The 13,400-nt window shown below is 36.4% G+C and overlaps 1 protein-coding gene across 19 annotated transcripts in view; it reads left to right on the top strand.

Moving 5' to 3' along the window:
• Nucleotides 1–13,400, top strand: part of CADPS2 (calcium dependent secretion activator 2) — a 540,583-nt gene that overhangs the window by 379,371 nt on the left and 147,812 nt on the right. For 12 of the 19 annotated variants that reach the window (XM_043589376.1, XM_043589374.1, XM_043589365.1 and 9 more), the window contains exons 10-14: nt 399–507; nt 1,512–1,712; nt 3,411–3,419; nt 8,885–9,021; nt 11,314–11,501. In XM_043589376.1, the coding sequence (XP_043445311.1) occupies nt 399–507; nt 1,512–1,712; nt 3,411–3,419; nt 8,885–9,021; nt 11,314–11,501 (644 nt within the window). The remainder of the gene's footprint in view (nt 1–398; nt 508–1,511; nt 1,713–3,410; nt 3,420–8,884; nt 9,022–11,313; nt 11,502–13,400) is intronic. The other 7 variants (XM_043589377.1, XM_043589375.1, XM_043589367.1 and 4 more) reach the window with 1 other exon arrangement.

Here is a 13,400-nt window from a genome sequence, read left to right as displayed (position 1 = left end):
CATACACGTTTGAGAATGCTTCTGTTATATCTTACTCTTAGAGAGTCACAAAGTATGTTAGCCTACTAAAGACCATAACAAAACATGCAGTAGAAGAAGCCTGTTTATCTTTATTTAACCCAGTGATTCTCAAACTTATTTTTAACATGAATACTTTTTTATGATGCTTCTATTAACGTCTCATAGAATCTTGGCCAGCAGATCATCGGCTTGGGAAATGTTATCGTAGGCATGGAAGGGCCTAACTGCAAGCTGGCAGAGGAGAGGTGCTTTCATTTCTGAGTTAGGTTTTGAAAAATGCTAACACCTATTGAATTTTTAAAATTTGGCAAAGAATCCTCTGATTAAAAAATAAAAGAGATTTAATGCTAGCAATCTGCAAACCTTCTCTTGTGCAGGTTAGCCAGTATACCTTCGCTATGTGCAGTTATAGAGAAAAAAAGTCTGAACCACAAGAACTAATGCAGCTTGAAGGATACACTGTGGATTATACAGATCCCCACCCAGGTAATTCTAAGCCGAATCTCTTTCTCTGCCACGTATTCATGAAATTCTCATAACTCTCCTGTCTCTGTTCTATGTTTCAAGCTCCATTGAATGAATAGGGTGCATATTTCACTGAGGTACCTGGACAAGACTTCATGAGATTCGACTTCTATCTTTCTGCGGACTACTTAGCTTTAGGCTAAACTCATCATTTCTGTCGTCTTTAGGACAAGGATGCAATAGTGAAGGTTACAATAATTGGAAAAATTGTGTGAGCAATATCAGCAATGCTTACATAAACTTCTTTAGTGGAAGGCAAAAACTTACAAGAGACAGAAATAGGGAAAGAAATGACCAATGAACTTTTATGTAGTCTATCAATTTTTTCCCCAATAGCACATTCTTATACTTCTCTCCTTACCTCCATATTAATACTAGGTATGTAGTAGACATTTGGTGTCTAAAATTGGTAAGAGAATGAATTAATGAATATGTGGCCATGAATGAAATTAATAAAGCAATATTAAGGAATACATAGATTTAATAAATGCAGAGATTAAAAATTTCACATAGATGAAAAGTAGGAATCTGTGATCATGTTCACTAATTGGTCAGTGAAAAATGAAAAACGTCATCTCTGTGAAAGAATTTTGCAGAGGATAAGATGCCATACAGATAAAAGCATCATTTTTGCCTTTTCTGCTAAAATTACCGTATATTTCTCCTGCATCTAGCATTAGAAATGTGCCAAGAGAAGACTTTCTTCTCTGGCCTGAGCTTTCAGACTACACTATATATTTCTATGGAGTAGGTTTATATGGCTTGCATAATGTTACTGTGCCATGAACTATTCGTTTCCCTAGGCTATTTTTAATTTTTAAAGTAGTACGGAAATTTAAACTTTTCTTAGTAGCATCGAGCTATTGATATCAAATTCATTCTTTTCTATGAGACCATTTAGCAAATGCACTTAAAACTCTGCCAACTACGTAAGTTTTTTTAATGATGTCTTTCTTTCTCCACAGGCCTTCAGGGTGGACAGATGTTCTTTAATGCGGTTAAAGAAGGAGACACGGTGATATTTGCCAGTGATGATGAACAGGATAGAATATTATGGGTTCAGGCCATGTATAGGGCCACAGGTCAATCATATAAACCCATTCCTGCGATTCAAACCCAGAAACTGAATCCTAAAGGAGGGACTCTCCATGCAGATGCTCAGCTTTGTAAGTTTTGTTAAAACATAATTTCATTATCAATTAATAACCTTAATAATATATAAAATTGCCTGAGGCAAATTTGTTCAGTATCATAGTTTACATCATTAACGAATTCCTAATTGAATAAAAATAGTTTGTATTAGTCATAGAATCAGCTCTCTAATTTTTCATATGGATCTGGAATAAATGGTGCCTGGGTTTTCAGTTACAAATTTGCCAAGCATTGGGGTACATTTGGGCATCTCAAGGGCATATAAGAAAATTCTCCAAAACTTCTAAAAGAAAATTTATTTTAATACTTATAATTGTAACTTTTTTTAATGTGTTTTACAAAAATGGAAAAAGTATTGCAAAATTAAATGGGCATTGATAGGACTCCAGAATACCAAAATCATGAACCGTCACTTTCTAGGGTTGTTCTTAACTCAGAAGAATAAGAGGGCTATTTTCTGTTGTAGATTGACAAAAAAGAATGAGTCATCAAGCCAACTTTCTTTATCTAAATACCTTAGTATTCATGTCATTCTTTTTATGCTAATTTAAATCAAGAATTTTATTCTTCATTTGAATCTACAAGTGATTAATAACGAATGATGTAATAATTACAGAAACGTTTTCGAACACAGCTTTAATAATCATTAAACCCAGATATTCTAGTTTGTTACACTTGCAAAACTTCTCTGGTCTCTTCTGTAATAAGACTTTTTTTGGTATGACTTTAAATTCAAATTTTGACTTTTCATTCAACACCCTTTACTGTTAAGGTTCTTCTCCAGGAGAGTAACATCTTGACGTTCATTATTTTGTTCTCCACATCAAATAACTACTCTCTTTTCTTTTTGAGCCCCCTTCAGTATCACATCTAGGCATCTTAACGGTACATAAGGCCAAATAATTAAAGATGGAATATGAGCTCAACTCCAATTACCTTTGTGCTATACCATACGTATAGTATATATACACACATAAATATATATATACATATACATATAGTATATATACACAGGCACATATATATACACACACCACTGTGTGTCTGTGTGTGTGTGTATGTATATATATACACACACTGTATATATAACATATATATAACATATATAAATATATCTATGTAAATATACGTATGTATATACACCATATATATAACATACACTTTATGTTAGCTAACAGGACAATGAATTATTTTTTAAAAAACTAAAATAGGGGTGCCTGGGTGGCGCAGTCAGTTAAGCGTCCGACTTCAGCCAGGTCACGATCTCGCGGTCCGTGAGTTCGAGCCCCCCGTCGGGCTCTGTGCTGACACCTCGGAGCCTGGAGCCTGTTTCAGATTCTGTGTCTCCCTCTCTCTCTGCCCCTCCCCCGTTCATGCTCTGTCTCTCTCTGTCCCAAAAATAAATAAACGTTGAAAAAATAAAATAAAATAAAAAGTAAAAAACTAAAATAAAAAAGAATACTGATGTTGACCTCTATCAGAGAAACCATTTAACTTTCCAGAGAGTAGTTAGCCCTTAGTATTTTCTTCATTCCATGACTTCCATAGCATTCCTTTTTCTTCTTTTTTGGTCATCTCTTGGAAGAACAGCTTTTAGAGTTGTTCTTAGTTAATAGAAACTAAGAAGATAACATGAAAATAAAGTGACTAGTTATAGAAATAAATATTCTCCTAATCTATTTATGCTTTTTCACTCCTTTGCTGACCTATAGCTGGTAAAGGTGAGTGTTTTCATGATTTTCTTTTTGCTTCGTTGTATTAAAATTTTTGTAATAATGTGATTGTTGAAGGAATATCATGGTCTTATTTACAATGCCAGTCTCTTTCTAGGCAAACCCAGAATATTTAGGTTAACTTTGCCATTTATGAAACAAAAACGTATATTTTTGCCACAACAGAGAAGTAGAAACAACCTAATATCTACCATTCATATGGGCATAAAGGTCATGGCTGCGAAGGTATTACAACAGCCTGCAAAACACTACTCAGTAATGTTACGTGGAAAAATACTAAATTGTGTGTATGGCATTTCACTGTGTTAGACACAGTTTTATAAATAGAATAAATTATTCACAGTATATGAGTTTAATTAAAGGGACTAGTTGCTAGTCCATTTCCTCTATTTCCTGAATTATCTTTGAAATATTTATGTTATAACCTAAACCTTTTTTAGAACTAAACATTTTTTAATGTTTAGAGATAGTCAGAAAAAAATAATAAATTTATAAAGTCTAACTTATTTGAAGATAACCTTATTTTAGGATATAAATAAAGGTATGTATTTATAGATTTTTCTAGTAAGTGAATCTATTCAACTTCCCTGTTTCTTTAGCTTTCAGGATATTTAGAAATTTTAAGAAAATAGAGTAAACTGAACAGATAGAGAGTCGGCTTGATATCCAGTTTCTCTGCTTCAGATAGTACATTGCCTTCTGCCAGACTGACAGGCAGTCTTTGATTAAACTGTCCTTTTCTATGCAAAGCAACTATTTTTCATTTTTCTCTCATGTATATAATGCAATACAGTATGTATGTAACACAATACAGTACAACACAGTTCATTTCCAATAATGTCAAAAAAGAACCAGAAAATTTACCTTTTTATTTTAAACCAGATTAAAAAAATCTTAAATTAGAATATAAGCTTACATTTAATTTTATGAGCTTATTTTCTTGATTAATCTAGTAAGTTGAATTTCACACTTCATAGGTATGTTTTATCTTACATTGAATATATTATATATTGTAATATACTATTTCAAATAATACCTTGCCTGTGATTCTAGTCTGTATGTGTTGATTAAAATTGTCTTGTGAAAATACTCCTTATTTGTTATTCGTTGCAGAAAGCAAGATGTGTAAATTCATACATCCGGTTTTAATTTAACAAAAACAAGCTAAGAAATTATTTGGATCGATAATAGAGGTGTGAACAAACTCCTAATATACGTATCAACATTTCTCTTTGGTGTTCAGCATAATACATGTGTACATAAAACAAAAAATATTAACCAAGATCTACATAAAATTTTGTAACCTGGAACTTCCTATTAGTGGCTACGTGGGTGCTATAAAAAGACAAGTGGTCCTTATCTGTCCCATGTTTAACTTCATGTGAATTTTCAAGCTCATTGAGAATTTGACCTAAAAGGAAAGTATAATCAGATGTGGGTATCGGGAAATGCAGCTACCAGCAAACTCTTAACCTTAGGACAGTCTTAAGTTATTGTATTTGAATAGATTCATATGCTGCTTAGTTCAGTTCAGGATTTTGCAGAGGAGGAGATGCACTCTTAGGTAGCAACACCTTTTTCATAGTCCTTTTGGTACCTGAGTCCCAGGTCTGAACACCAGAGTGTTCTCAGAATGCTAAGGGATGCCTGCCTCTTCCCCTGCAGTGTCACATTTGCCCCTTCCTCACATCCTTTTCTCCCCTGTTTTATATTTTAATTTCTCTCAACACCAAGAGCAGTGAGCGTACATGCGTGCACGCACGCACACACACCATCCTTAGAATTAGTTGCAAAAGAAGAAACATTTTAGTTGATTTAAAAAAAATTTTTTTAATGTTTATTTTTGAGAAAGACACAGTGTGAGCAGGGGCGCAGGGGAGGGGCAGAGAGAGAAGGAGAGACACAGAACTCGAAGTGGGCTCCAGGCACAGAGCCTGACGCGGGGCTTGAACTCACAAACTGTGAGATCATGACCTGAGGTGGAGTCAGACGCTTAACCAACTGAGCCACCCAGGTGCCCCTTCAGTTAACTTTTTTCCCCCCTCACATCCTGAACTCTGACTTCAAATGCCTATCCTCGTGTTTGCATTCTTGAGCATACAGGGGCCGGCCGTGGTCAGTGTCTACCGAAGAGCCCCCTCCCACACACCACAGGGGGGCCTACCAGCCTGCTAATAGTCCTCGCGTTGTTTCCTAGGCTAGCTGTTTTCAACTCAGTGTTAACTGTTTAAATTGGTACTGTCAGCCTACTCATTCTTTTCCCTGGACTTCCAACAGCTGTTACCCTAATGACAAATTTAAATTTTCAGGTTCCGTTTGAATAAGCCTCTATAATTCCATACATCTATAGCAAATAATAATCTTTCTCAATTTGGGTTTTATTCCATCCACTTTTACCACACCTGGTGACAGTACCACCTATAGACGCTGGCGCATATAGCCAACTGTTACCATAGAAACTCCACCAGTATCCTCAATTACCGTGTCCCACATCTGTAGTTAGTCCATAGGTTAATCATCACAATTTGTGACAGTTTTGCAGTGCGTTGTTCAAGCTCAAATCTCGTCGGTTTCTTTTGATAATTTTCTTACACCGTTTCGGAAGACAAACTGAACTGAAATTTGTCCTTATCGGTGAACGTTTGATTAGTGCCATGAATAATTTTTCATTTAAAAGTAGTCACCATAATTTTGTGTTATAATAAACATTAATTGAAGATAATCGAATATAACCCAGTTTTAAAGCCGGTCTCCAAGCTTTGCATTTGGTATGTAATTGATATCCAGATGATATCTCTGCATTTTCTAAGAGTAAATGTAGGTATGTTACGCCAAGAGAAAACTACATGAAAATATTCTTGTACAGAAATAAGAAACTAGATAGTATTTCAACAATAGTTTTCCTATTGTACTTTGGTTCATGAGCGGGTGTTTTAAAGTGAAATATTTCTCACACAGAGATCAAAACTGTTGCTTTTTCAAAATTTATTTCTTCATGAATTTATAGAAACTAATGAATCAGTGGTGCATCGTGAAATATATTTGCATGAAGTATTTCAAATTGTGCTTATAAGGTATAAAAAGAAAGTAGAACAGCTTGGTCTTTGCAGCCTGTATTTTGAAGATGGGGCAATCCCTAAGAATACATTTCACTTTCATGGAAATGTAGCCCCAGCGAGATTATGGGGTTTCTTTCTTTAATAGAATTTTGTTGGCCTGCATATTTTATCACTGTCGATATGGAGTCCATTTTTGTGACTTAAACTGCTATTAGGAATATTTTTATCATGAAAGCCAATTGTTGGCAAAGTAATTTTTCATTCATGTGTGTGATTCAGAAGGGCTTAACACATAGGTAAATGTGTGGTTTAGAGTTACATTTCATGAGGAAAATACTTCGTAAAGTAAATTCATTTTTAAAAATACGATTTGATTGCAGAAATGAACCATAAGTCATATTTTTCAGGACCTTGTAGATTTTATTTAAAGACTGTAAACACTTTGCTTTAAAATGAAAAAAAATTGCTTCTATAAACCTCTATAAAGGGTGGAAGCAAAAAGAGAATTATGTACAATGTATTGTATGTATTTATGTATGTAATGTATGTATTTTGTAGAAGTGTAAAAGAATTGTGGATTTTCTGTGAAATTTATTGTATATCCTATTCTCAACAGATAAGCCTTAAGTGAGTGTTATTTTTAACTTCTTGTTATGACCTTCTCCGTTGAAAGAAATAATGAATAAAATTCAGATGTTTTATAAAACTAGTAATTTCATAAAGATGTTACTAAAAGATTTTTTTCACTCAAACGGAGAAATGAAGATTCTAAGATTATTTAGAACACAAAGTAACAGTTTTATTATATATGTACCTTGCATTTTTCAATATGCTGTCTACTAATTTGATATTATTTTTGCATTATTATATATGTAACTTTATTTTGAAAGACTTATACATACAAATAAAGTACAAGAGAATTTGGATTTTCTCATTTCTCAATTCAGGAAGAGCAGTTTAATAACATTTGGTGTTCATCCAGTTAATACTAATTTACCACATGTAATGCATTTAATCATTCAGTTAAGTAATTAGTGAATGCAAGGGAATACATATGACAGTTTCTCCATGGATCACAACCCAATACCTTACATCATCGATGAACACCCATTCATTGCTAACTTGCTGCATTCACATCTGCACTGATGTGAGATTTTTTTTTAATGTGATTCTGAAGACCCTTCAGCTTGAATTACATAGTTCTTCCATCCACAAATATGGCTGAAAGTTGAACTTGACATAGGATCAATATGATCTGGGCTAAATATCTAAATGTGACTGATTATGTTAGCATCATGTCCACAGATCAATATTGAGTTTTATTATGAGCCTGACTCTATAATTGCGTTTAATCAATAAACTTTTGTCTTCCTTCCTTTACAATTTTAGGATTGTACCATATAGGTTTTAAAAATTACATTTGGCTTACATTTAGGACTCTACTTCTTGTGATGACCAGAATGAGATCTGTCTATGAATTTTAAGGAACAATGGAGACTCGGCCCCACCATTGTCAGGAGAGTCCACTTTTACCCTGATAACTGATTGCTTGCCTGATGCGCGCTACATTTCTAACAGAGCTAATGTAGTAACACCCCAGCACTCCTTTTGGGTGGTGTGTGTCTTTTTTTCTCTCTACTTAGTAAATAATTCACATTGAAGACTTTGACAAAACATACCATTAATGAAAGCAGTCCTAAAAGCTTGCCTTTTGATAAACCCGCAGGGTCTGCAGGCGTTGAAAGATGCAATCTGCAAAGAACAAGAAATTTGGGTCTTTGATTGAAGTGCCATTTGGGACGTTATGCTTTGTCTGCGTATTTGCACAAACATGATGCTCCCTTTTTCCCATCTCTTAAACTTGAAGCTTGAGAGCATTCAGTGCCATTTCTACATGAAGGTTGGTCCCATTAAAGGCTAAAAAAAAAAAAAAAAAGAAAAAAAAGACTGGAAGTGATCCAGCAGAAGCCTGTGTGTTCATTTCTGTCCTAGTTTGCCATTTGGAAAGCAAGCTTCTAGCCATCATTGCTATTTTTTTTATGACTAGACCTGGGTTCTTTTCCAGTCAATTCCTTCTTTAAACACATACTTAAAATGTATCTACTTTCTTAAAATTGGAAAATAAGATTATTTCTGTGATGAATATTAGAAGAGGCTCTGATTGAAAGTAGGATTTCCTCATTTCAAATGATCTGCAGATTTTTCCAGATCATTTTTCACTAGGCTGCAGAAAAATTGCAATTTATGTTAATATGCTGGATTCCTGGCATCCTATTTTTTGCAATAGAAAATAGTGTGTTATCATGAGGCATGCATTTGGTGTTCAAAAACTGTATTTGCCCATGAGTAAGCCAGGAAAGTAAATGTATTATACATGCTTTTCTGGATTTACAGATGCAGACCGTTTTCAGAAACATGGTATGGATGAGTTTATTTCTGCTAATCCTTGCAAGCTGGACCACGCCTTCCTTTTTAGACTACTCCAGAGGCAGACTTTGGATCACAGACTGAATGATTCCTATTCTTGCTTGGTGAGTACAAGTCTGTCCATCCAGTTCCCTGTAGGTTAGAATGAAAGAATTTTTTTAAGTGAGAAACACTTGTTATGAAGCGGCATTTTATTCCTGACCCCTTTAATAACTGTAGTTGGGAGTTAGGGATAAAGGATTCCAATCGATTGCTTCCCAATTTGAAAATTATACACTTGAAGACCACTGCTGTGCCACTCAATAGACAGGAGAATAGACTCAAACAGACACTGACTTGTGGTTTATCAGTTCCTCTGGAGAAGGCTGAATGAAAATAAAGGCTTTAATGAAGGCAAAAAAAAAAAAAAAAAAAAAAAAAAACCACACCTCTGGGATAGGATTTACTAACACCTGTAGAGACATTTTAAGGTTTAAAGTCTCACCAAATGTTGATATCTTTCGTTTCTCTCTTGTTTCTAGAAAGACAACCTAAGTGGCGGGGGAAAGAAACAGTGGGATAAATGATATGACAGGGCAACATGTAACAAGAAACCTTTGGTTTCCTTTAACCTTCCAAAAACAACTTGAATTCCTTAAGAAAACTAAATCAAGTAGCTAAACTGCTACTCTGTATGTGTTGAAACCAGGCAGAATTTGGCATATAAAGTACCGTTTACATATAGAAGGAATGCTTGACCCCTCAGAATGTGGGCATTAAACTGTAGCCTAGGAATTGCACGTGCCTTTCCAAGGATTTATATCAGCGGCCATTCCTCTGAAATGTGTCCAGCCTGAATATGCCTGTTTCCATCACCACATGGTCTTTTGACTGCTAAACATGGTATGGTAGCTACCTACAATAAAGCTACGGTCTCTTTAAAGTAAGATTTTAGACAGGATGTGCTCCAAGCTCATTGGACATGTTTGAATAGGCAGGAGGAATTAAAACCACTTACTGCTGTGATCCCAATTTACTGTCCTGATAAGTCATTTGTACATTCATTATTAAGTACACTACGTGCATGGTTTAAACCTGATCCAGCCCAAACTTTACAATTATATGGAGAGTGAAATCATCACAAGACCTGATGGTGCCTTTCCGGGGACAAGCACACACACAGTGGACATCAATGACGGGCTTCCCTGGTGGATTTCCACTCAGTGGAGTTGGGTACTGAATTACAAAAGTTGTTTTGGTTAAGTGGATGACCCCACGTGTCATAAGGAGTCTGAGGAGAGCACTACAGTGTGTCTTCAACTGCATCTAGAGGGTAGTGAGCATGGTGTGATGAGAAAAGGGTGTTTGGAGGCAGGATGGATGGCCCTGGATGTAAATCATGGCCCGACAATCGACTTTAGGTGTCTTGAGCAATTCACTAAATGTTGCTGCATTGTAGCTTATGTGGCTGTGACAGGGAGAGCATAGTAACTACCAGGCACGATGGCTCTAATATTACAGAGAGCGCATAATATTGTATGTCCAGTTCGGTGCCTGTACCATCACCACAGTAAGTTTTTGAGAGCTTGTTTTTCTCCGTCTTAGTGTTCTTGCTGTCTTAGCTTTCTGCATTTCTCACCAATGTTTTCCTTCTCTTGTGCCATTATCCTGCCCCGTTTTAAAACCATTTATTTCTTAGTTCATATAATCCATCAAAACATTTTATGAACCAACTCTGCCTAACCCTGCCCTCCAGTATTAGCCAAGCAGACACTACCTGCTGGTTCAGTTGGCTCTCTCACACACACACACACACACACACACGCACACGCGCGCGCGGACACACACACACCTTTCACATCTCGTTTCAAGAACACCAAAAACTATTATAAAACATTAACTCTGTTATATTGGTCACAGAAGGACAAACAGAACGAGAACAATGTCCCAAAAATGTAAATTTCCAAATAGCATATGTTTACCACTGCTAGACTTAACTAGGATTTTCTTATAAAAGTGCTTCTGGCAACTCGGCAGTTTCGATTATGGTGTCTGATTTACCGTTCTCTTTTTAATTGACTCATTCATGGATCGAAGTTTGTCAGAATGTTATTCTTCGTGACTGACAATTTTAGATACTGTGAATAAATTTGGTTAATTTTGAATGACGGTGGAGAAAAACTGGTTTCCCGTGCCTTGCCGTGGCAATAAAGAGAGAATGGTGTTAGGTGACCAGCGTCCCAGATCAGGTCCAAAACTGTTGACATTAGCTTTCTGAAAATAACATGCAACATGCTACTAATAAAAAAAATATATCAAAAGACACTTTGATGCAGCTTCTTATAATGTCTAAGAGTGCCTACAGAAAAGCAAATCCTAGTACAGAAAGAAAAAAAAAATTTTTTTTTCTTTTGCAGGGTTGGTTTAGCCCTGGCCAAGTCTTTGTGTTAGATGAGTACTGTGCCCGTTATGGTGTGAGAGGCTGTCACAGACATCTCTGCTACCTTACAGAACTGATGGAACATTCAGAAAACGGTGCTGTCATTGACCCAACCCTGCTCCATTACAGCTTTGCATTCTGCGCCTCTCACGTGCATGGCAACAGGTATTTTTACTTGCAAACACGCAGTGATATATGTAGGGTTGACTTGGGAAGAGAGAAAAATGTGCTTTGCCACTATCACCTAGTAACAGATTTTAAATAGCAAGCACTTCTTGCAAGAGACGGGAAAAAAACCCACAAAGGAAAAATGTACATCAATATGCTGTTGATTTAGGTTGGCTGCACTTTATGTTTCTTTTTGCCGTTGAAGCCACTTGAAAGAGAAAGGAAGAGAATATCTAGGAGATTAGAAGTTGCCTTTTAGTTCTTAGGTACCACCTCGCACTCAGGTCTGCACAGCTGAAGTGTCCTCTGTATTTTCATCATGATGCATATGTATGTCTGGGTAGAACTTGTTGACAGGTCCGTGTATACCTAATGGTCCATCCTTGCCTTTCCACTGTGGAATAAGTTTTCATTGATAAAGCAAGATAAATAAGGAGGTTTATGGGGAGTCTCCTCTTAGCTCCTGCTCTGTACCTTAGGAACAAGTGTCCCGTTTTAGCACCCTGAGCCAGTGACCTCACCTTTTGCTTTACCAAAAGGACAAAAAAAAAATCACCTAATACAGGCCCCCCACAGCTATGTGCTTCTGAGCTTAAAATCTCTCCATGTCTCATTCCCTACCTTTTCTTCATTCTGTTCCAGGGAACCTTATTAGGGTTCCTCCCACAAAGGGGTTACCCCTTATCCCATCCCCCTTTTGGCTTGTTTCAACCATCATTCCATCTCTCCATCTTCCTATTTCCTTTCTTCCCACAAACCTGTGTAAGCTTTTGCTAGCCTCACAGCATTACAGGATGGTCAAGGGACTCTGAAGTCAGAGTGCTGAGTTCAAAGGAATACAAATTAACAGTGTGAGGTAGGGTAAGCTTCATCATCTAGTGAAGTGTCTGGGTTTTCCTGTCCTTAAGAAGGATAGAACATAGCATCTTTCTCAGAAGTCATGAATTGGCTAGGGATTAAGTGCATTAGTATGTGTCAGGTACTTAGAACACTGCCTGACACATGATTTGTCAAAAAAAAATGTTAACTGGTAGTTTATGTTGTTGTAAGTGTTGTTATTATGTCAAGCTACCTTTCAATTGTTCTCTTTATCTCCCCAACCAACCTTCTGTCTCCATTCCCCCATCTGCTTCTGGCTTCTAGCTCCTCACTTACCAACAAGGCTTCTTGAAATAGATTGCATAATGACCTAATCCAGGAACCTCTTCTCCGGCTTCACCTTCGCTACTCCCACTGAAAAGATGATGCTCTTGAATTTCCCAGGGTCTGTGCTGCTTGAACTGCTGCTTATCTCCCTAGTGCCGTACCACCTCATGTCGGCTCTCCCCTTATTTATTTTTGACCATCTCTTTGCTAATAATTTTTGTTCCTCCAGACTCCCAGGTACAGGATAGCTCTTTTCTCACATCTGTTCTTGAACTTGCTCTTCTTTCTGAGAATTTTTCTACTTCACAGAAAAATTGTACTTCAGTGATCTTGCCCCTTTCCACACCGACCTCTCTTTTTACAGACAACTCCATCCCAATGACTCTTCTAAAGTATAGGTCTCTATTGACCATGGATGGCTTGAATGTTCTGGTACTTTCAACTCTGTATAAAATAAGTCTGTCATCTCACTAGACCAGCTTCTGTACCTCTTGTAGCTCTTAGCAGGGTACCTGGCAAAGAGTAACGAAATAAGTGCTCAGTAAACATTTGATGAGTGAATGAATGACTTCACTAGTTATGTTAATATCACTTCCATTAATGACATATTCATTTTCCATTCATCTTTTGCTTTTACCTTCTAGACCCAGTCTGTTGCCAGTGTCAACACTGAGCACTCCTCAGGTTCGCTTTTTTATCATTTTCATTGCATTATCCTAATTCAAGCCTTCATTTTTTTCTTGCTTATTT

The sequence above is a fragment of the Prionailurus bengalensis genome, chromosome A2 (assembly GCF_016509475.1).
Source record: "Prionailurus bengalensis isolate Pbe53 chromosome A2, Fcat_Pben_1.1_paternal_pri, whole genome shotgun sequence".
Taxonomy (NCBI): domain Eukaryota; kingdom Metazoa; phylum Chordata; class Mammalia; order Carnivora; family Felidae; genus Prionailurus; species Prionailurus bengalensis.
Note: the sequence above shows the minus strand (reverse complement) of the source record. Positions and strands in the feature narration are given on the sequence as shown.